General features: G+C 40.7%; 1 protein-coding gene across 1 annotated transcript in view; it reads right to left on the reverse strand.

Annotated features, from left to right (window-relative positions):
• Nucleotides 1–4,119: 4,119 nt before the first annotated feature.
• Nucleotides 4,120–25,763, reverse strand: part of LOC109872528 (calcium-binding protein 7-like) — a 59,805-nt gene continuing 38,161 nt past the window's right edge. Inside the window, exons 3-6 of the mRNA XM_020463804.2 lie at nucleotides 8,154–8,297; nucleotides 7,887–7,999; nucleotides 7,133–7,283; nucleotides 4,120–6,834 (exon numbers count right to left, since the gene is read on the reverse strand). Of these exons, the coding sequence (XP_020319393.1) occupies nucleotides 6,707–6,834; nucleotides 7,133–7,283; nucleotides 7,887–7,999; nucleotides 8,154–8,297 (536 nt within the window). The 3' untranslated portion in view covers nucleotides 4,120–6,706. The remainder of the gene's footprint in view (nucleotides 6,835–7,132; nucleotides 7,284–7,886; nucleotides 8,000–8,153; nucleotides 8,298–25,763) is intronic.

A 25,763-nucleotide genomic window follows, 5' to 3' on the forward strand; every position in this document is an offset into this window, starting at 1 on the left:
AGGCTACCCGGTTATGTATGAGGGGATGTTTGTCTTACAGCAGCCTGACTTCCATCAGAACCTTCAAAGAGACAGATGAAGGTGATATGAAGCCTGGGGGATTGGTGATGATACTAGGCTAGAATCCAAAACATCTCAGAGGAGGAACGATGGCAACAGGCATCATAGTGATCAGCTGGGATCCACAGATACAACATGGACTGACAATCAAATGTGTGTGCCCACTAGTGATACTGCAATGTAAGCATCATCAAAGGGACATACTATCTAAAGTCTTCAACCACATGTGACAGATTGCACACCTGGGACCTAGAGACTCTGGAAAGCCAAGAGGCGACTTGAGATGGAATATAATAGCAATCCATAAATCTACTGAACCCAAGAAAACATGTCAGTTTTTAGGTTGAGTTACTATCTGAAATGTCATGTCAAATAGCGCTTGTTCATAGAGCTGGTCATCATTCAAAGACAGTGTTATGATTGTAGGTCTTATGCAATTTTCACTCATCAATAGTTGTGCATTAATATACTTTATTTATGTGAAATACCATCCCACGACAGACAGACATCTGGTGTGATCAATGAACATATGTCACAGGGGGCGGAAAATATACAGTAACATGTTTTTGCAAGATCCAGAAACATTGAGTATCAAATTACAATACAATGAATGGAACTAGAACATTCAGTAGACTCAACATTTATACATTACAACACGTTTTGTTTCACCTGTAAAAGAAAATAAATATTTGACTGGTTTCTGTACAGCTTTGCTTTGACAATAAACTATGTTTCGTTGACACTTTCTTTAAAAGTACAATGCCAAAGTGTCTCAGAGGATAAGGCAAAGTAACAGGTCGTCAAACAACCTTCTCCAAACCCTCGGTTTCAAAGGGCAACATATTGTCGTCTCATTAGAATATGTAAAAAATTAAGACATTTAATTAAGCAGTGTAGTCAACTGTCGCACAAACAATGTACCAACAACAGATTTACCAGTTAAATGTAACAACAAATTAGGTGGGGTCATCTACTCTTCTTCATCATTGCATTCTTTTGATGATGTAAGGAAAATGTACAAAACAGTAACTATTCCAAACATAGACAAGTATGTTTTGCGCAGTACTACAAAGTGCTACATTTAAAGTACATGTAAATTGACCATGTGCAATTGTATTATGTCCTCTTGCAACCTTGATGCCTTTAACAAAATGCTCATGCACGTGAGATAATTGTTGTCCTGACTGTTTTTAGACAGGACAGTAATCATTATTCCATCACCTCGGTGGTATGCTTGTTCATAATACACAAATACTGGTTCTGACAATCATGTCAAACACAAAAAAGTTATATTCAATACAAATTAAATTTCCTCAGCCTCCAATACATATTTCAGTATTATAGAGAACAAAATTGTTATTTTGTTCATGCTCCACAGTATCTCTCTAATGCTTTGTCCTATTATTTTCGTTACATTGAGATCTCATCTCTGATTCATACATTTCACAGCTGAATAGTCAAATCTCCAACAAATATAACCCATGTCATCATGCCCGCATTGAGAACCAACAACAGAACCCAGGGCTAGATTCAATCCCATTCTGCCTTAACTGACAACTGCATAGCAGTTCATTTAATTGTTTTTATTTAGGCGATGTCGGAGATGTAACTGCATTGGAGCTGTCAAATCAGCAAGCGGCTTCCTGCGTTAAAGCTATTGCATTAGTGATTTATTTATCCGTTATTTTACCAGGTAAGTTGACTGAGAACACGTTCTCATTTGCATCAACAACCTGGGGAATAGTTACAGGGGAGAGGAGGGGGATGAATGAGCCAATTGTAAACTGGGGATTATTAGCTGACCGTGATGGTTTGACGGCCAGATTGGGAATTTAGCCAGGACACCAGGGTTAACACCCCTACTCTTACAATAAGTGCCATGGGATCTTTAATGACCTCAGAGAGTCAGGACACCTGTTTAACGTCCCATCCGAAAGACAGCACCCTACACAAGGCAGTGTCCTGGGGCATTGGGATTATTTTTTTTGACCAGGGGGAAGAGTGCCTCGTATTGGCCCTCCAAAACCACTTCCAGCAGCATCTGGTCTCCCATTCAGGAACTGACCAGGACCAACCCTGCTTAGCTTCAGAAGCAAGCCAGCAGTGGTATTCAGGGTGGATTGCTGCTGGCAGTAATAATCCCATGCAGCCTTGTAACAAGTTCAAACACTTGAATGTGTGTTGTAATCTACACCTTGATTTGGCTGATGTAAACTGTACAAAAATATAAACGCAACATGTAAAGTGTTGGTCCCGTGTTTCATGAACTGAAATAAAATATCCCAGAAAAATTGTGCACAAATTGGTTTACATCCCAGTTAGTGAGCATTTCTCCTTTGCCAAGATAATCCATCCACATGACAGGTGTGGCATTATCAAGAAGCTGATTAAACAACATGATCATTACACAGGTGCACAATAAAAGGCCACTCTAAAATGTGCAGTTTTGTCATCCACAATACAATTCTACAGATGTCTCAAGATTTAAAGAGGCATGCAATTGGCAGGAATGTAATTTGGAGAGTGCAATTTGCGGGAATGTCCACCAGAGCTGTTGCCAAAGAATTTAATGTTCATGTATCTACCCTAAACTGCCTCCAACATTGTTTTAGAGAATTTGGCAGTACATCCAACCGGCCTCACAACTGCAGACCACGTGGATTTCTTAAACATTTTTATGATGTCTTGTGGGCGAGCGGTTTGCTGATGCCTACGTTGTGAACACAGTGCCGCATTGGTGACGGTGGAGTTTATGGTTGGGGCAGGAATAAGCTACGGACAACAAATACAATTGCATTTTATCGATGGCAATTTGAATGCACAAAAAAAACGTGACGAGATCCTAAGGCCCATTTCTTTGAGGTATTTGTGACCAACAGATGCATATCTTTATTCACAGTCATGTGTATTTCATTGATTAGGGCCTAATGAATTTATTTCAATTGACTGATTTCCTCATGAACTGTAACTCAGTAAAATCAATAAGATTGTTGCATGTTGCGTTTATATACACTACGGTTCAAAAGTTTGGGGTCACTTAGAAATGTCCTTTTGTTTTGAAAGAAAAACACATTTTTCGTCCGTTAAAATAACATAAAATTGATCAGAAATACAGTGTAGACATTGTTAATGTTGTAAATGACTATTGTAGCTGGAAACGGCAGATTTTTTTATGGAATATCTACGTAGGTGTACAGAGGCCCATTATCAGCAACCATCACTCCTGTGTTCCAGTGGCACGTTGTGTTAGCTAATCCAAATGTATCATTATAAAAGGCTAATTAATCATTAGAAAACCCTTTTGCAATTATGTTAGCACAGCTGAAAACTGTGGTGCTGATTAAAGAAGCAATAAAACTGGCCTTCTTTAGACTAGTTGTGTATCTGGAGAATCAGCATTTGTGGGTTTGATTACAGGCTAAAAATAGCCAGAAACAAAGACCTTTCTTCTGAAACTCATCAGTCTATTCTTGTTCTGAGAAATGAAGGCTATTCCATGCGAGAAATTTCAGAGAAACTGAAGATCTCATCCAACGCAGTGTACTACTCCCTTCAGAGAACAGCACAAACTTGCCCTAACCAGAATAGAAAGAGGAGTGGGAGGCCCCGGGGCACAATTAGCCTTTTAAAATGAGAAACTTGGATTAGCTAACACAACGTGCCATTGGAACACAGTAGTGATGGTTGCTGATAATGGGCCTCTGCACGCCTATGTAGATATTCCATAAAGAATCTGCCATTTCCAGCTACAATAGTCATTTACAACATTAACAATGTCTACACTGTATTTCTGATCAATTTGATGTTATTTTAATGGACAAAAAAAATTTGCTTTTCTTTCAAAAACAAGGACATTTCTAAATGACCCTAAACTTTTGAGCGGTAATGTATATTTTGTTGTATAAATCCTCATTATTTACTTCAATGATTTTCAATTTGAGTGTCATTTTTTATATTTTGGCTACATTTTCTCGTTCTGAACTTATAACACAGGTGGGAGTTTAAGGACGGGTGTGGAATCAAATCAAAGTTTATTGGTCGCATACACAGTTTAGCAGATGTTATGGTGGGTACAGCGAAATGCTTTTGTTGCTAGCTCCTAATAGTGCAGTAAAATGTCAAACGTGACAATGACGACAAGAGCAGCGGCTCACCAATTTGATAGCTCCAGTTACATCACCTAAACAAGGCATCTATCACACCTAGACATCACCTCAACAAAACAATGAAACTGCTATGCAGTTGTCAGATAGCGCTGGTAAGCGCTGGAACTGATTGAATCTAGGCCCTAATGATGAGCTATTAAATGTTCATTATCTTGTGGTTTGTAAGACACCTTTAACTACATACAGTGATTTACTTTCATAGCTTTGGTTGACATTTGTATCTTACAGATGTATACAGATTCTCTCAGTATTCATGGACATCATTCAATGGCAACTTTGGCAAACATGCAGAACACTTTAAAGACCACTGGGATAGCGTAAATGTTACACAGGCATGGAGTAGTGCTTTATTGCATGTGATGTTCAGTATAGCTGCGGTATAGTTCCAGAATGAAAGAGGATAGAAACCTGATGTTTCAGTAGTGCCTTAATGGTCATGAACAGTCTTAATCAAGTTTTTCATGAAATATCGGAAGGAAACTTTGGTCATCAAACTATGATGACCATGAAAAATGACTGTTGCTTCTACATTGACATAGTTTTATCATAAAGTTACTGGTCCCCTCCCCCATGTTAAACACTTGGAATCATTATTAAGGGTACAAGGTGACATCCCTTTAACTCTCATTTTATTACACCAATTGTAACATGATGTTATCTTACCTACATACGTTCTGCCCTGTAACCAATAAAAAATATGTGTTTGCAGAGAGGCGTGGTGCATATAGCTAGATAGCTACTCTACTGGTGCTAAATTTTGACTGTAGGGTGATAGTAAATATAATTAAAAGTTTACCCTCTTCATCTATGGCAAAGCTACTTACTGTATATGTTACCCCATTCATCCGTGTCTGGTGTTCATTTCTGGTTAGCTAGGTATTCAGCCAGCATGGAACAAAAGCCAACAAATTCGTCAGTGCTGCTGTAAACCTCATCACAAGGAGACATTCCAAACAGGAGATGTATAAAAAATATATATATTGAATGGATGCAATTTTAACGTTGTTTGAGTTGCTTTGTGTATCACCAAATGTGCTTGAGATGGATTTTACTGCAACACTTCTCAAAACATCCAAGTTGCTTGACATAGAGCTTTCAAAAAGCTGTCAGTCAAGGTGAGCTCATGAATATAAGCTCCCCACCCACTTAGCCTGTCCTGTTAAACTTCCTGGTCGTTTCAGAATAACTGTTTAGGTCCTTTAAAGATGAGTTATTTTTGTTTGTTTCTTTTATCTCATAGACGTCCGGGCTTTGCATCCCAAGGACAACAAGAACCTACCATGGGACAGAATCAGATTGAAGGTAATTGCTCCTGCTTTGATTCTCCAATGCAGGGCTGCCCTATAGATGAGCCTAAAGTACTATATAGATCATGTGATATGTATATACTCATGATTTATTGCTCAATATAGCCATGTAAATAGGACTGACCAAGGAGCACAAAATATATTCCATCATTCATCTTATACAGAGCTAACAACCCTCTTCTTTGTATGTTAATAAAACAAATGTGTTAAGAGCGAATTCTTATTTACAATGACAGCCTACCGGAGAACAGAAGGGTTAACTGCCTTGTTCAGGGGTAGAATGACAGATTTGTATGTTGTCGGCTCGGGGATTTGATCCAGCAACCGTTCGGTTACTGGCAAAAAGCTCTAACCACTTAGCTACCTGCACTAGGCTATGCACATATAACAAATATCAATAACATACTTTAGGATTTCTCAGTGATATGCTAATACAATCCATCACGTCTGAGCTGTTTTTCATTGGCAGTAAGATATACTATGATGATCGTCATGGGGTGCTCAGTGAAGTTAATAGTCCACAGTACGTCGATAAGAACAGTTCCCCAACAAACTACTTTTACAATACGAGCATGTAGTCTACTAAACAGCCCTTATGTTCATGCAGAACTGTGAAGTATTCCTATCATTAAATATTATTTGGTAAAAAGTACAGAAAAACAAATTCTACATTCCCTCCCCTGACCACTGAACTTTGGTCCTTAACCTGACACCTTGACCTCCGACCCCAACCCCATTAACAAAAGTGAAAGTCACAGTTGGCCATACGTGATTTAAAACACACCTATGTTTGTTACACAGTTCTATGGATATACACTTATAATAACTTCTACAAATGTTTCAAGAGACGACTGGTTAAATCCATGCACTTCATGCACAGATGATGGTCATCCTCCAGACCCACATAGTAGGGGCTCAATGGGTTCCATTCAGAAAGGAGTTTAAGGAGCAAGTTGGGAAATATGCCCATGAAGTCAATTGGATGAGAGCCATGTATTCTTTTCCTTTCAGTTTATTTAAATGTTGGTTTGATCGTCTGTTGTTTTTGTCATTGTTGTTGTTCTGGTCATGGTTGTGTTTGTGGTTGTTGTTTAGAAGTTTTTCCTCAGTAATTTGTCCAGGTGTCTTACATTAGTCTCTTTCAGAGGGTCAGGAGGCCATAGGTGTCCCCGTCTACTTCATGCCGCTCCGCAGCACCTGATTGGCTGCGATAAGCATGACACTGATGATGAAAGCAATAGCGAAAGCACATATCAGGCTCTTGCGTACACACGTCTGCTTGACTTGCTGCGTTGGACTAGCTGCTTGACAGGGAAGGGAGGCAAGAGGACAAGGAAGGTATTTTAGAGGAAAAGAGCTACTGTACATATAACGCAGCTACCTCCGGGCTATGCGTTTTCCCACCACGTCAACTTTCTGTTACTCCCTCTCAGTTAATCTATATTCCTGTCTAAAAAACAACAATTATACACAGTGTATTATAGTGTGTACAAGAAGTCTGTTATGATCTATATCCACCTGAGATGCATGCTCTGAGTGAACTATAAAGTGTGAACTATAAAGTGTCTACTACAAAGTGTGTACTATAAGATCCCTTACTGTCTATATCCACCTGGCAGGCCCCTGCGTTCTCTATATGGCTCTCCTCGGTCTTGATGATGTTCTCGATGTCCTTCATGGTCAGGTGGTCGCAGAACGTATCGTACAGCAGCCTCTTCAGCTCCTCCACCGTCAGCTTCTGCATGTCAGTCTGGACACAAGCACACACACACAGACAATCACAAGCTGTTGTCACTATGGTGGAGATACTGTTTCAAGGATGATTTTATGTTTTTCACCCCAATGGAGTGAACAGCACAACACTGCCCATTGATGCGTGTGACATATTGAATGACTGTCTTGACTTGGGAACATACACTTCCATACACACATTACAACGTGTGTGTTTGTTTTAGATTGAACACAAAAACACTGCTTAGGCATAGACATTGTCAAGGGAAGCCTGAATCAGTCTCTAAATACTTGGTGACTCCTATTACTGTCAATATGGGAGGGTAATTATCTGGGAAACTGTCACAGAATCAATGCCTGATTACATCTACATAGATTTCACTTCATTTGATAATAAGACAAGCGTAGGAAAGGGATGGCACTGTCCTATTAACTATCCAACCAAATCTGGCAATTACATTTGTCTTTGTTCCAAGTCACAAAGACATAGATAAACGCGATAAATAATAAATAATTTGATAGATAGATGACAGCTATAGCGAAGCATCCTGATCACCCAGAAGACTTTGCTTCAGCTTGTCAGTGGTAATCAGCAGGAGAGATGCGGGTAATGATTACTTACCTTCCAGAACACAGAGTCAAAGTCGGTTCCGTGGAACTTGTCAGGCATTCCGGCTGCTGTCAGCTTGGGTCCGAGGAGAGTGACAAACTCCTCAAAATCCACCTGACCATCACCTGTTGATGACAGTGGGGCGAAGACATCTGTTATGCTAGTGGGTTTGCGAGCACACATGAATGCGTGTATGCATACCCATGTGGGTGCCTGTGTGTGTGCCTGTGTGCGTGCCCTGAGTATTTTCGTCGGTGTGTGTGTGTGCGCGTGTCTCACCGTCCATGTCCAGTCTCTGTATGATGACCTCTAGCTCCACCTCGTTGGGCATGTATCCCAGGGATCTCATGGCCATGCCTAGCTCCTGCTTGGAAATAAAGCCATTCCCATCACGGTCAAACACCTTGAACGCCTCGCGGATCTCTGCAGAGAAGACACATACAAAGGAGTATATGAAACCAGCCTACCTGTTCTGTGCGCCTAAGAAATCAATCAATCAATTAATGTATGGTTGTGCGTGTGTGTTTGGTGGGTGGATCTTAATTGCACAAGGCCTATTATTTGGCCGGGAAGAGTACTTTTATTGATTCTACACATCACTTTGCTCAAGTTGATTCTCTCCAACCGACTTGTAAGTTGCAGCAATTTTTGGGGTTGTAAACGGCCTATTTCGCATCGATATTAGTCACAAACATTTATTCCAGTGCTCAAATGTATAAAAAATTTAAGTAGGATCATTTTGGTCATCGAGTCGTAATGGTATCCAATTAAACTTTGAGTGAGGCGTAGTGCCTTTACAGCCGTCTAGTTGACCCTCGAAACAAAGCTAATCGAGAATGATGTTCTGTAACCCAACCCTGGAGAGTTGCTTGAAGAGTAATGGATGAGAAGAATACTAGGATTGAAGCAAATGTAAGGAATTATAACTTTATAACAAATCATGCAAAACATTTTCAGTTAACAGGAATATGTTAGCTGTAGAGACAAATTATAATGCATTTTTTTTTGTCATGAAGTTAATTGACAAAAATCTGTCTAACATTGGCCAGCTAGCTATGCATTTAGCTTTCTATGTGTGCGGTTCATAGTTATACGAATTGTAATTTGTCTTCTTTAATGTTTTAGGAACTCCTGAGCAAACCAGAAAGCAAGGCTATCATCTTGTGAAACCCAGTGGTAGTAAAGAATTCAGCTAAAGCATTTAATGTTACTGGAAATTGAATTAACAATTTTGTAAAATTGACTTGCTCCTTCAAAAAAATAGATTCTAAGTCCGACTTGTCATAGTTCGTTATTGAAGTAACGTTAGAGATTGAAGATATTTGTCTTGCAATGCAGCTGAAGTAACTCTTTTATTGCTTATTGTGTAGTAGAGGATTAAAAAATACCCGTATTCCTATGGATGGGTTGCTTTGTAGCCGATCTGTGTATAGACCTTAAAACATTTGGTATAAATATTAGTTCAGAATAGGAGTTTTCATTTTTTTATTGCTTCCAATTGTTAATCATTAATCCCATAGAAATTGCAGGAAACATGTGAAGGAAATGTGACTGTTACATTTCAAACTGCAAACTGTTGGGATTGTCAGTATATTTCAAAAAAGTTTTGTGAGATTTGTGTAACTCACGACTTACATGAGGGCTGGGTTTGGATTACAATCATGTCACTTACCCACTAACACGGGATTGTATCACCTAGGGAAACCTTTCATGAAGCTGTGCTAATTAAGTTCTATCCAATCATAACACCCTTCAAACAGTGAGACAGACCTAACCATTACACAGCACCTCGGGCCTCGGACATGTTTACATAAGACAACGCAATTGATGTGTTTGACAGTGATCAAATCAAATCAAATCATCAAATCAAATGATTACTCAAGTCTGCCACTGTTTTGGTCATATTGACAATTGAGACGATGCACGCTTGCATCTACACTGCCACTTGTCAATATTCCAAAATAATTCAAAACCGACACAGAGCATTTTGTGTCCCTCCACAACTTGTTTTGTGATATGATTCCATATAAAACACTGCCTAACAGATGCACACTCTGGTAAGAGATAGTGAGAAAGCTGTAAATGCGAAACATCACCAAAACACACACATCGCCACTCTCCAGTAACTTGAAAGCTGATTTAGCTAATATGGCCTGTCTGTTCATTGTGCCTGCGAGCTACTACTAGCTAGCTTCATTGACAACAGTGGTGGAGAGTACTTACGTATAAATACTGTAAAGTACTACTTTAGTTGTTTTTTGTACTTTACAATTTATATTTCATTGATCATTTTAACTTCACTATATTCCTAACGAAAATAATGTACACGGAACTAACATAGAAACGCAACAGGCAACAATTTTACAGTTTACAGTTTACAGCCCTAATCCATGGATTTCACGACTGGAAATTCAGATACCTTAAAAAGAATGTTGAGATGTGGATCAGAAAACCAGTCAGTATCTGGTGTGACCACCATTTGCCTCATGCATTGCAACACATATCATTTGCATAGAGTTGACCAGGCTGTTGATTGTGGCCTGTGGAATGGTGTCCCTCTCCTCTTCAATGGCAGTGCGAAGTTGCTGGATATTGGCGGCAACTGAAACACGCTGTTGTACACGTCAATCCAGAGCATCTCGAACATGCTCAATGTGTGACATGTCTGGTGAGTATGCAGGCAATGGAAGAACTGGGACATTTTTAGCCTCCAGCAGTTGTGTACAGATCCTTGCGACACTGAGCCCTGCATTATCATGCTGAAACATGATGGGATGCCGGTGGCTGCATGGCACGACAATGGGCCGCAGGATCTCGACACGGTATCCCTACATTGATAAAATGCAATTGTGTTCATTGTCCGTAGCTTATTCCTGCCCATACCATAACCCCACCGCTTGCCCAAACGACACCATACACACTGTCTGCCATCTGCCTGGTACAGTTGAAACCAGCATTCATTCCTGAAGAGTACACTTCTCCAGCATGCCAGTGGCCATCGAAGGTGAGCATTTGTCCACTGAAGTCGGTTATGACGCTGAACTGCAGTCAGGTCAAGACCCTGGTGAGGACGACAAGCATGCAGATGAGCTTCCCTGATACAGTTTCTGGAAGTTTGTACAGAGATTATTCTGCTGCTTCATAGGCTGGCGTGGTTACACATGGTCTGCGGTTGTGAGGCTGGTTGGACGTACTGCCAAATTCTCTAAAATGACAATGGAGGCAGCTTATGGTAGAGAAATGGACATTAAATTCTCTGGCAACAGAGGATATTGTGGATTTTGCTGCAGTCAGCCTGCCAATTGCAAACTTTCTCAAAACTGCAGACATCTGTAGCATTTTGTTGTGTGACAAAACTGCACAGTGGCCTTTTACTGTCCCCAGCACAAAGTGCACCTGTGTAATGATCATGCTGTTTACCTTTTGATGTGCCAGACCTGTCAGGTGGATAAGAAATGCTCACTAACAGGGATGTACACAAATTTGTGCACACTATTGAGATATCAGCTTTTTGTTGGTATGGAACATTTCTTGGAACTTAACAGTACGCTTTATATTCCACACATTTTCCCTGACACCCAAAAGTACTCGTTACATTTTGAATGCTTAACAGGACAGGAAAATTGTCCAATTCACGCACTTATCAAGAGAGCATCCCTGGTCATCCGTACTGCCTCTGATCTAGTGGACTCATTAAACACACATGCTTAATTTGTAAATGCTGTGTTGAAGTGTGCCCTTGGTTATCAGTAAAAAAAAAATACTGATATATACAGTGGGGAGAACAAGTATTTGATACACTGCTGATTTTGCAGGTTTTCCTACTTACAAAGCATGTAGAGGTCTGTAATTTTTATCATAGGTACACTTCAACTGTGAGAGACATATTCATAAAATCACATTGTATGATTTTTAAATAATTAATTAGCATTTTATTGTAAACTGATTGCCCCCCATCTATCTTCAGAGCTTGTGCTGCTAGGCGACCTAAACTGGAACATGCTTAACACCCCAGCCATCCTACAATCTAGGCTTGATGCCCTCAATCTCACACAAATTATCAATGAACCTACCAGGTACCTCCCCAAAGCCTTAAACACGGGCACCCTCATAGATATCATCCTAACCAACTTGCCCTCTAAATACACCTCTGCTGTCTTCAACCAAGATCTCAGCGATCACTGCCTCATTGCCTGCATCCGTAATGGGTCAGCGGTCAAACGACCTCCACTCATCACTGTCAAACGCTCCCTGAAACACTTCAGCGAGCAGGCCTTTCTAATCGACCTGGCCGGGGTATCCTGGAAGGATACTGATCTCATCCCGTCAGTAGAGTATGCCTGGATATTTTTTTTAAATGCTTTCCTAACCATCTTAAATAAGCATGCCCCATTCAAGAAATTTAGAACCAGGAACAGATATAGCCCTTGGTTCTCCCCAGACCTGACTGCCCTTAACAAACACAAAAACATCCTATGGCGTTCTGCATTAGCATCGAACAGCCCCCGTGATATGCAGCTGTTCAGGGAAGCTAGAAACCATTATACACAGGCAGTTAGAAAAGCCAAGGCTAGCTTTTTCAAGCAGAAATATGCTTCCTGCAACACTAACTAAAAAAAGTTCTGGGACACTGTAAAGTACATGGAGGATAAGAACATCTCCTCCCAGCTGCCCACTGCACTGAAGATAGGAAACACTGTCACTACTGATAAATTCACCATAATTGAGAATTTCAATAAGCATTTTTCTACGGCTGGCCATGCTTTCCACCTGGCTACTCCTACCCCGGTCAACAGCACTGCACCCTCCACTCCTTCTCCCAAATCCGTTCAGCTGATGTTCTGAAAGAGCTGCAAAATCTGGACCCTACAAATCAGCCGAGCTAGACAATCTGGACCCTTTCTTTCTAAAATTATCTGCCGAAATTGTTGCCACCCCTATTACTAGCCTGTTCAACCTCTCTTTCGTGTCGTCTGAGATTCCCAAAGATTGGAAAGCAGCTGCGGTCATCCCCCTCTTCAAAGGGGGCGACACTCTTGACCCAAACTGCTACTGACCTATAGCTATCCTACCATGCCTTTCTAAGCTCTTCGACAGCCAAGTCAACAGACAGATTACCAACCATTTCGGATCTCACCATACCTTCTCTGCTATGCAATCTGGTTTCAGAGCTGGTCATGGGTGCACCTCAGCAACGCTCAAGGTCCTAAACGATATCTTAACCGCCATCGATAAGAAACATTACTGTGCAGCCATATTCATTGATCTGGCCAAGGCTTTTGACTCTGTCAATCACCACATCCTCATTGGCAGACTCGACAGCCTTGGTTTCTCAAATGATTGCCTCTCGCCTGGTTCACTAACTACTTCTCTGATAGAGTTCAGTGTGTCAAATCGGAGGGTCTGCTGTCCAGACCTCTGGCAGTCTCTATGGGGGTGCCACAGGGTTCAATTCTTGGACCAACTCTCTTCTCTGTATACATCAATGATGTCGCTCTTGCTGCTGGTGAGTCTCTGATCCACCTCTACGCAGATGACACCATTCTGTATACTTCTGGCCCTTCTTTGGACACTGTGTTAACAACCCTCCAGGCAAGCTTCAATGCCATACAACTCTCCTTCCGTGGCCTCCAATTGCTCTTAAATGCAAGTAAAACTAAATGCATGCTCTTCAACCGATCGCTACCTGCACCTGCCCGCCTGTCCAACATCACTACTCTGGACGGCTCTGACTTAGAATACGTGGACAACTACAAATAATTAGGTGTCTGGTTAGACTGTAAACTCTCCTTCCAGACCCATATCAAACATCTCCAATCCAAAGTTATCTAGAATTGGCTTCCTATTTCGCAACAAAGCATCCTTCACTCATGCTGCCTAACATACCCTTGTAAAACTGACCATCCTACCAATCCTCGACTTCGGCGATGTCATTTACAAAATAGCCTCCAATACCCTACTCAACAAATTGGATGCAGTCTATCACAGTGCAATCCGTTTTGTCACCAAAGCCCCATATATTACCCACCATTGCGACCTGTACGCTCTCGTTGGCTGGCCCTCGCTTCATACTCGTCGCCAAACTAACTGGCTCCATGTCATCTACAAGACCCTGCTAGGTAAAGTCCCCCCTTATCTCAGCTCGCTGGTCACCATAGCATCTCCCACCTGTAGCACACGCTCCAGCAGGTATATCTCTCTAGTCACCCCCAAAACCAATTCTTTCTTTGGCCGCCTCTCCTTCCAGTTCTCTGCTGCCAATGACTGGAACGAACTACAAAAATCTCTGAAACTGGAAACACTTATCTCCCTCACTAGCTTTAAGCACCAACTGTCAGAGCAGCTCACAGATTACTGCACCTGTACATAGCCCACCTATAATTTAGCCCAAACAACTACCTCTTTCCCTACTGTATTTAATTAATTTATTTATTTATTTATTTTGCTCCTTTACACCCCATTATTTTTATTTCTACTTTGCATATTCTTCCACTGCAAATCTACCATTCCAGTGTTTTACTTGCTATTTTGTATTTACTTTGCCACCATGGCCTTTTTTTTGCCTTTACCTCCCTTATCCCACCTCATTTGCTCACGTCGTATATAGACTTGTTTATACTGTATTATTGACTGTATGTTTGTTTTACTCCATGTGTAACTCTGTGTCGTTGTATGTGTCAAACTGCTTTGCTTTATCTTGGCCAGGTCTCAATTGTAAATGAGAACTTGTTCTCAACTTGCCTACCTGGTTAAATAAAGGTGAAATAAATAAAATAAAAATGATGCCTCTAGCACTGAGATGCAGTGCCCTAGACCGCTGTGCCACTTGGGAGCCGACTTGGGAGGAAATGTTTGCTTTTCCATTCTACTTTAAACAAATCTAAAGCATACTGAGCAGGTCCAGCTTTAAAATACTTCCCCCACATCTGGAACAAGCTTCAAAGCCCATTTCCTTATTAGGGACTGAATCCCATCATTCATATGTTTTGTTTATCATCGTCCAGTCACGTAAAAAAATTACACTTGTCAAGTGATAATGTGAAATGACTGATCATAAAATATGTAGTTTAGGGAATATATCTCTGTAGATACAGTAGATGATAGCTAGATCTACTGTAGGATAAATCTTCTCTGGTTGCTACTCTTTCTTTCACAGGAGCCAAGATTCAACAGCACATTTTTAAAATAATCATGTATAATATTATATTTGTGTTAAATCAGTGTAAGCTGGTAAATGAAATATAGCTCTGTGTGATTACATCATAGATAACATTTGCAAGTGGGAATTGAAAAGATACAAAACCCGATTTGACTATGAATAAATCTAGAATTGAATGCACAAGGGAAATGTTAGTTGCAACTTTTTTCTAATCTATTACAAATGCTCAAGCTTTTGTAATTCTGTGTTCACTCTTAAAACTCATTGTTAATGATATGCAGTGTAGTGAATGTGATTTGCTGTTGCATTGATGTAGTGGGGTTTCAGAATAGGGATGTATAGGCAAGTCTGGACAAAAAAGAAACCTGACTCCTTTTGACAAATATTTTGTGTGAGGAAAACAAAAACAAAATGTGAGGGTGAATGATGACAATGTGTTGGTATTGTGTACATAAGATGTTGCCAAGGCTTTGGGAAATCTTTTTTTAAATTTTTATGGCGCAAACAAAATGGAAACCCATCCGCTACAGGGGCAGGGGTACTTGGCTATCATGGATTACAACAGATTACAATGTGACAAACAATTTATAGGGTGGAGTATAATTACATTTTACTGCAGCTGTTTTTCACGTTTATCCAATGTATTATTGCAGGTATGGGGTTGAGTTATTGAAAGCCTCCAGATACATTTTTCACCTCATGGCTAGCCCGGCTAATCCTGATCCCACTGTTTATACATCCACCTGAGGTCCCTGGCTCCATCTGTTTGCTGGTGTTAGCTGTTTAAACAGCAGAGCAGAGCAGACACCTATTCTATTGAAAAGTTCAGATGCTGCCTCTCAGGAGGGGCAAGACCTTTAGAGAAGGTGGCAAAACCATTTAGAAGGTGCTATATCTCTTAATTGGCTTAACTTACTGATTGATTAAAGACAGAGATTAATAAAACATCTAAAAAGGTTGAATACCACGTTACAAATAAACTTTGCCGTAGATTAAAAATGCCATTGTTTTTTACCTGTATCAAAATAAATATATGATCCAGTGTTTGTCCAGGCTTGCGTAGAGAAATATGCTCTTTGTCCTGGTTACATACAACTTAAGACGATATACACTGAGTGGAAAAATGCTCACTAACAGGGATGTATAAACAAATTTGTGAACAGAATTAGCGAGAAATAAGCTTTTTGTGAGTATGGAACATTTCTGGGATCTTTTATTTCAGGTCATGAAAATGGGACCAACACTTTACATGTTGCATTTTTATTCTGTTCAGTATATATACAGTCTATACACTGAGTGTACAACATATTAGGTGCTCTTTCCATGACAGACTGACCAGGTGCTAGCTGATTTATTTGAATCAATTAGTCAAGTTATGTCACATTCACCATCTCTCCTCCAAACCTTGACTGTTATTTATTAGAGTGCATCTCTTTGTCCTTCCATGCTTCGGCACACAAGTATGATTGGTTCATGGACTTGAATCTGAAGTGGGACAGCCTGCCTGCTGTATCTAGCATGCTGCTAGAGGTGTGGGGGCTGTAATTCACCACCTGTCTCTTCAGTGGCTGGTACATGGACACAGAGCTGGTAGTCAGGGACTTCTGTGACAGCTCTCGCTACAACATCTTGGAGGTATTATGATCATTTTATAAAGCATTTGTAAGCATTTCTAAACATTTAGAAGCACCCCTTCGGTGGCTGGTACATGGGCACCGAGATTGGTGTCAGGGACTTCTGTGACAGCTCTCGTTACAATGGTTAAATGCCACTATTTTGACATTCTAATGAGACCATGAAGTATTACAGTGTTATAACAGTGTTACATGTGTTATGCAGAAGATAATTCTCAAGAGTTGTGAGTGGACTTTTTACTATAACCTTTTACTACGATATTTACTAAAATCTATAATATGCTTTACTGTAATCTGATAGGGCTAATCACCTGTTAAATACACTTCAATCAATGTAGATGAAGGGAATGATGTGGGGAATCATGAGCTTCTTGCGGTGACGATGGCGTCTGGCTGGAGGGGCACTAGCTGGAGGGGGACTGACCACAAGAAACTGGAGTATCTCCGCACCACCAAGCTCCTCAACTCCAAGCAAGCCAGATGGGCCCTGCTGTTCACACGGTTCAACTTCTCCCTCTCATACTGGCCTGGGATCTAAGAATGTCAAGCAGGATGCACTGTCCCGCCGCTATAGCCCCACGCCTACTACCCCGGAACCCGAGAACATCCTTCCCACTTCATGCCTGGCAACTGCATTCAGCTGGGGAATAGGGAAGCAGGTCCGTGAAGTGCAGCATTCCCAGCCGGGTGGCCTGATAACCGGATGTTTGTTGATGACGCTGTCCACTCCGCAGTCCGGGCTTGGCTGCCACCTGGCGCCCGTCAGACCCTGGCTTTTGTGCGACAGCGCTTTTGATGGCCTACTATGGTTCCTGACGTGTCCGGATTCGTCGCAGCTCGCAGAACAAGACTCCTCACCAAGCTCCTGCTGGTCTCCTCCAACCTCTGCCTTTCCCACACCATCCCTGGTCACACTTCTCCCTGGACTTTGTCATGGGTCTTCCCCATCTGATGGCAACACCGACATCCTGACCGAAGTGGATCAGTTCTCCAAAGCTGCCCACCTCATTCCTCTCCAGAAACGACCCTCTGCCAAAGAGATGGCCATGCTCATGGATGCATGGACTGTCAGTGGACATGGTCTCTCACCAGGGTCCTCAGTTTTCATCCCAGTTCTGGAAGGCGTTCTACACCCTCATTTGGTTGTCGGCCAAAGTGTCCTCCGGGTTACACCCCCAGTCCAACGGCCAGTTGGAGCGAGCCAAACAGGACGTCAAAACTATCCTGCACTGCCTGATCTCTGCCAACCCCACCACCTGGAGCCAGCAGCTTGTTTGGGTCGAATTCGCCCACAACACCCTTCCATGCTCTGGCATGGGCCTATCTCTCTTTGAGTGTTCCCTGGGGTATCAGCCCCCACTCTTCCCTGAGCAGGAAGAGGAGGTTGGCATACCTTCTGGGCAGAAGGTATGGCTGTCCACCCGGGATCTGCCCCTCCGGGTGGAGTCTCTCAAACTATCCCTCCGGTTTATCGTCCCTTTCGCCATTTCCAAGATCATCAGCCACTCTGCTCTCCACCTTCTGTTGCCCGGTACCCTTCGTATTCATCCTACATTCCATGTGTCTAGAATTAAGCCCGTGTCTCACAGCCCTTTGTCTTCTATTTCCAGGCCCACCCCTCCTCCCTGTGTCATTGATGGCCATCCGGCGTTCACGGTGTGGCTCCTCCTGAGGGTTCGACCAAGGGGCAGGGGTTTCCAGTACCTGGTTGACTCGGAGGGTTATGGCCCAGAGAAGTTATGCTGGGTCCCCGCTAGAGACATCTTGGACCCAGCCCTCATTGCCGACACTCACCGACACCACCCCGGTCAACCAGATATGCGCCCAGGTAAGACGCCAGGTGAGGGGTGGTACTTTCATACCTTGATCTGTTTCACCTGTCTTTGTGATTGTCTCCACCCCCCTCCAGGTGTCGCCCATCTTCCCCATATTATACCTGTGTTCTAGGTTTGACTGTTGCCAGTTCGTTTTGTTTGTCAAGCCAAACAGCATTTTTGTGTCAGCGCCTGCTTTCCCCCAGTCTCTCCTTTCTCATCCTCCTGGTTTTTGACCCTTGCCTGTCCTGATCCTGTACCCATGTGCCGGTCCACTCTACCTGCCCCTGACCCTGCCTGCCGTTCTGTAGCTTTTCCCCTGTTGCTATAATAAACATTGTTACACTGAATTAGTTATGTACTATTCAAATAACATATGCTTATTTTCTGACGTTGATATTTGGCTTGAGTGTGAAACACATATCTAAAGTTATGAATATCATTTTCTGTAATTCTCTGAATGAACAGTAGTAGGCCTACATACTAGTTTCCAACCCTAAGACTGTTACCACTACAAATTGTAATACTAATTCTTTATTGATACTTTCTCTCTACAGGCCTGACTGAAGGATGTTGGTGCTCTAGACAGAAGGCTAGTTGTTAAATGGGTACCTGTCATTTAATTCACACAAGAGTAGGACACACCAAGTGAGTTTTAGGTCACATTTTTGTCATGACATTGTCTGTCAGCAAACTCATAACCCTCCTGCCACTAGATCAGATGACTTATGTGAAGAATGTCCCAGCCAGAGCACAGAAACAGATGATGCCACTGGTGAATTGAGGAATCAGCTGAAACAAAATGTAGCTTCTTTATTTAAAAATGCAGTATATCGTGTCAGACACAGCTACACAATAAATAGTTGACCACATATTAAAGTAGATATTCTCTTTTAACGAGGTATTGCAGAAGCATGACCACACTATTAATTATACTATGCTTAAAGAAGTTGTCGATGCGGTCATCAGTAATATTCTTGCAAGTGCTACTGCTGAAGGTGCGCAGATGTCATCTTCCGAGAGGAGAAAACACCATCCTGTACATTATGTTTTAGACTTCGAGCAGCCTGGACACACATTGGTCTATGTTCCAATACTTCAGATGATTCAAGAACTGTTTAAAAACACTGATATTATTAACAAGATCTCAGAACCAAATATTGAGCCAAGTCACTACATGTCCCACAAAGAAAATTTTCAAGAAAATTACTTATTCTCAACAGGAGAACTTAAACTGTCACTCCAACTGTATATTGATGATTTCGAAATTGCTAACCCACTTGGCACATCCTCAAAAAAATCACAAACGATCAGCAGTATACTGGGTCCTTGCCAATCTACCCAATAAATATTTATCAGCCTTACACACTGTACAGCTTGTCGTACTGTGTAAAGTGACAGACCTCCAAAAGTATGGTTTTGTGGCTGTACTTGTACCATTATTACATGACATTCGTTCTCTTGATCAGGATGCCGTTTTCATTGAATCCATTGGTCAGAATGTCAAGGGAACCATCTTTTGTGTTTTGGCTCACAATCTTGCTGCCCATGGATTGGGGGGGGTTTCTAGTCTTTCAGAGCAGAGTAGGTTTGTAGATTCTGTATGGCCACCAACAAACAGTTTCAGTCCAATGAAGGAGAGTTTAGCCTGAGATCTAAAGCCAACCATGACATTCATGTACAAAATGTTGTGCAAAGTGATACTCTGAGCAGTCAGTTTGGTGTGAAAGTGGATTGTGTCCTGTGTGAGTCACTGCGGTATTTCCACCCCATCACAGGTTTTCAACCAGATATACTTCATGTTCTTTTGGAAGGTATTTTGCCTGTTAAACTCTCTTTGCCTTAAAAGATATGATTCGCTTTAAGTACGTCACATTCAATTACTTAAACAGGAAGATAGCACTGTTTCCATATCAGCACACAGACAAAGTTGATAGACCACAGCCCATTCCCAAGACATTCACTTCTAAAAGGACAACAGGGGGGAATGGACATGAGAATGCCACTCTCTTCAGATTACTTCCATTGTTGGTGGGCCGTGAAGTCCCAGAGGGTGATGGTTCATGGCTAGTTTTGATGGACTTTAAATAAATTATAGAATTGGCATTGGGTCCAGCGTTTACAGATGAGACCATTAAGTATTTGCAGTGTCAAATTAGTGATCACAGACCGATTCTTAGAGATCTTCCCTGAGTATAGACTTTGCCCTAAACATCACTATGTCGAGCACTATCCCAACCTTATTAAGTGTTTTGGGTCTTTGGTGCACGGTTTGAGGGCAAACATTGTTTGGGTTGTACAAGACACACAGAACTTTAAGACATTGGCAACCAGACACCAGTACATGATGGCGTATCATCTCAGTGCTCCATCATTTGTCACACCACAGACCCAAAAATCTAATGTTAACTATATCCTAGTTTTAACACTACCAGAATTAGCTCAAGTATACTCAAAGTATATTTGGGGACAGACAACTAGCAGCACAATCTACACTACATCGAAGGGCACCGTTGATGGCACAGACTATGCCCCTGGCATGTTTGTGTCAGTTCTAGTCAATGGGGGGCTGCCTCAGCTCTGCAAAATTGCTCAGATATATCTTATGAATAACCATTTTATCTTCTCTGCAGTCACTTTGAGTCATGGTATGTAGAACATCTTTGTTCCTATGAACTATCATCTACACAAGTTAACCTGTCTGTCCAATTGAGATACAAGTTCTACAGCTGACAGAAATACTTTCAGATGTGTCTTCCCCAGAGCGCCTCAGTAGGTGGCCACCAGACGTTTTTCACATGCCTACTTTTGCATTGGGGGTAGAGTTGAATCTTAGAGAAGAAAATTCTGTCTTTGAAAGGAATGAAATATATCTTCAGTTGTCTAGAGACCAAACATATGACATTTCTACTACTGTGTACAGTTTCAAGGCTTACCCAAATGATCGAGAGATAGGAAAGGCATCTCTTGTTACGAAACACTCTGAAAGAGGCAGGATCTGACACTGGGTGGAATGGTTGGAAGAACAGCATCAAATTCAAGATGGGTAACTACAGAACCAAGTTGAGGAGAGCAGGATGTCAGGAGGTCTGTAAATGCAGGAAAAAGAAGCAGAACAATCCAGAGAATGAACCACTGCACTAAGTGGGCTGAAGATAACTTTCTGCCAAACTTCCCCCTTGGAGAGGACTCGTGGAGTCTTGAAACGCTGAGGCAGGAAATGGTCTAAGAAGTTCAGAAGATGGAAAGGAACTTACCCCTGATCAATAGGAAGATGGAGACCACATTCGCCCTGCTGCGCCAGGTTATAGTCACTGACACTCTACCTGTAAAGGAGTTCCATGATCTCTGGCGTGCTCTGGGCATGGAGTCGCAGGTAAAATTGCAATAGTGTTTTTACACTAATTTGACCTGCTTTAATATATTAGTTATACTGAGTTAAATTGTGATTCTGTGTTCCAAACTTGTGATAACTTCTAAATACTGTCCTTTGTTGTCTGTCTATTCCAAATGCAGATGCAGATGACACCGACCATGGTGGAAGTGCTACTGTAAAGTGTTCTCTTTAAAAGTGAACCTTTGCAGTGTGTAGGCTAATAATTATAGGTCATGGTGTTTCTTAGATCTACCATTTTCCTTAACTTATTATTTCCATGCTCAAATGCATTGAGATTACTATTTTTAAGCATGTTGCCTACCATTATTAACATGGCACTTGAATAGGTCTACAACTGTTACTTTTTCAAGCGTGTTGTCCACCGTATGTAACACAGCCTAGCACTGACAAGTTGATTTTGGGGATTACATAAGGGCAATGTCTCAGTGGAGGTCAGTGTCGGGTCAATTCCATTTTAAATTCAGTCAATTCAGGAAGTAAACTGAAATTCTAATGTTTTCCTCAAAGGAGGCAATGAGGAAAATATTAGAATTTCAGTTTACTTTCCAAATCAACTGAATTGAAAATGACTGAACCAAACCTGACCTCCCCCTGCCACATTGACCTCAATCTGTGCTCTTTAATTGTGAACCTTGCACTATGTTATCTAACATGTGAACCTTTTACTGTATTCTCTTTAAATGTACTTTGATTAGGAGTTTTTTTCTTCTTCAGGAAATGTGTTATTGTTACTGCAACAATTAATCCATTATATTTCTGGTTTAAAAGCATTCATTTGTACATGTTTTTTAGTTTTTTTAATGTTCTATTAACATTGCATTTATTTAGTTTTAGTTGATGCTACAAAAAAAAACTATTGCCACAAAGGTTTTGATTAGATGTACAACTACCTTTTGATTTAAGTAAGTTATAGTTTTTAATTTGTGTATTAGTTGTCGCAACTTTAATTGTAATTGAGTACAGGCTAATGGCTAGGAAGTAAGCATAACAAAAAATATTATGTTCATTCAACATGAAGTTTGTAGTAAAACTACCTGAAAGGTGTGTGTTTACATAAACAAAATTGGTTAAATCGATATATATTTTAAGTCACTATAGATCAGTGTAATAAAGTTAGTAATTGTAATTACTTTAAGTTACATGTAATCAAATGTGTATATTAATTAACAGAAATTATGAAGTACTGTATACATCAATACTTTTAAGTTTCATAACTACAAAAAACTGAAGCAATCAGTTGCCACAAATGTATTGACTTCTGCTAACTTATCCGGTTTTACAGCGCATGAATCAAAATACCTCAAACTACTGTTTTTGAAATCAAGACAAACCCCTAACTATATTTATCTGAAAAGACTCACAAAGCCCAAAGATGTAAAAAAAAATTGTATAGCGTGCACTCCAACTATTCTTCAAATGGAGCTTGATTCAGCATAGTACTGCAGATTCTGTTTCTCTGTGGGGCCACATGACACACAGCTAAATCCACAAAGAGATAATGTCCTGTCTTAATTGTCCCCAAGAGACATAAAATGCTCTGCTTTTTATAAAAAAATTCTACTAGTGAGATGCAATCACATTTTCAGACATATGGGCAGAGAATTGTAACAGTAATATTCACAATTTATTAGTCAAATTAAAGACTGTCAATCTCTTATGAATCTCATATGAATATCAGAAAAATTATGGGGACAATTATGGGGACGAGGGGACGTTTCCACCACTTTCTGAATCCTCAACTTAAACTATAAATGTGACTGTTTCAAACATTACCTGTTCAAATATCAGTTCACCATGTACTAAAGTTGTCTATCTCTACAAGATACAACCTAGAGCGATGGACAGCATATGGTCATGGAAAAAACGTAAGGTATAGTATAGCCCATAGGGGATGGAAAAGATTGACATGCTGTAGAAAATATTCACCTAAAAACAGATCAAGTAAGCAAGCATTACTTCCTGACCCTGGCCCTATCTCAGATAATGTTTCCTTGCTGCCGCAGATTTCCTGTAACTGATTTTGACCTTCTTTAAACAGATCTGTGTTTGTTCCCTTTCTTTTTCTTTGTTCCTGTTTGCTTCGGTGAGCTTCAGAGCTGCATCCTCCTCTCTCTGGGAGTGTTTGCCACCATTTTATTTGTACTGAGTGGCATTTGCTTTGATGTAAAAAGGTGCTTGTTGGACTTCAAAGATAGAACGCCATTACGTTCAGTCCCCTAGGGGCTTGATGGAAGATAAAACACACTAGGGAAGATCTGGAGATCACTGAGTTTTACAAAACCCTTTAAAGTTTAACCCCAAAAGAGAAAGGTGTCCTAGTCCTTTTCCCCCCAGAGTACTGTAAATCAATAAAGCACAAAGCCACGAACAGTATCTCGCTGAAGCTCACAACTAAGTAAGTATCTGATCAGACAGAAACTACTTGGGAGCCAGACAGATATCAGTTCAACATGTAAGTTATGTTGGGATAGCAGCAATATTCACAGGAAACTCAAAGGAGACTTCCTATCTGAAACTTGTCTGAAGGACTTGGGTTGATCTTACTTTGAGGTGATTTTGGCTCAGAATTCAGACAATGCTAAAGTGGGAGTAGAATTATGGAGGAGTTTTGTTGATTGAGCCCACATAGGCTGAGAGAACATGTGGGCACAGTCAACAAAACATGTAACAGAGTTGTACAAAACAATCAGCAGGATTGGACTAAAAAAGAAAGATCCGGTCGACTACACCAAATGAAACACCCTGATCAAAACAGGGGTGCTAGAAACCTAATCTACAGAATTATTATTATTATTATTATTGAGCAGTTTTGAAGTGCCTTTCAGCCAAGGTGTTTCAGAGGGTGTTATAGAACCCTTTTGTTTGCAAGTAGCTGATGCTAACCTTAGCCTGTGGTGGCTATAGTACACAAATAGTACAGTGTGATATCTTAGTTTGATCACACTGTTGTGTGATCCTGTGCGCTGCAGGAAATGGCAATTGTTTAAAAAAAGGCTTCTAAAGTTTGTCATTTTCATTAAAAAAATTCAGACTTGATTTGCCCTAACAAAAAATGCTAAAAAATAAATGTCCATTAATTATAATAATTCACATCTCCTGTTGCTGCAGGATTAATTTCCTGCTGTGAGAAACTGGTCAAATTAAGATACTACATCTGTAGTTTACAGTCAACCATGACCCATAGACTACTTCCAAGGTAAAACAAATATTGCTGAATGCTGAAATAAATTACATTAAATACAATTTTATTGGTCACATACACATGGTTAGCAGATGTTAATGCGAGTGTAGTGAAATGCTTGTGCTTCTAGTTCCGACCGTGCAGTAATATCTAACAAGTAATCTAACAATTTCACAACAACTACCTTATACACACAAGTGTAAAGGGATGAATAAGAATATGTACATATAAATATATGGATGAGCGATGGCCAAATGGCATAGGCAAGATGCTGTAGATGGTATAGAGTACAGTATATACATATGAGGTGAGTAACGTAGGGTACGTAAACGTTATATAAAGTGGCATTGTTTAAAGTGACTAGTGATACATTTATTACATCAAATTTTTAATTATTAAAGTGGCTAGAGATTTGAGTCTGTATGTTGGCAGCAGCCACTCAATGTTAGTGATGGCTGTTTAACAGTCTGATGGCCTTGAGATAGAAGCTGTTTTTCAGTCGATAGATTAACAATCTTCGTACCTGAATGAAAGCACACTTCACAGGACATACAGTGTCCAGACATACCAAATACTTATGTTCCACCATAATTTGCAAATTAATTCATAAAAAATCCTACAATGTGATTTTCTGGATTTTTTTTCTAATTTCGTCTGTCATAGTTGAAGTGTACCTATGATGAAAATTACAGGCCTCTCTCATC

Source organism: Oncorhynchus kisutch, linkage group LG3 (assembly GCF_002021735.2).
Source record: "Oncorhynchus kisutch isolate 150728-3 linkage group LG3, Okis_V2, whole genome shotgun sequence".
Lineage (NCBI taxonomy): Eukaryota > Metazoa > Chordata > Actinopteri > Salmoniformes > Salmonidae > Oncorhynchus > Oncorhynchus kisutch.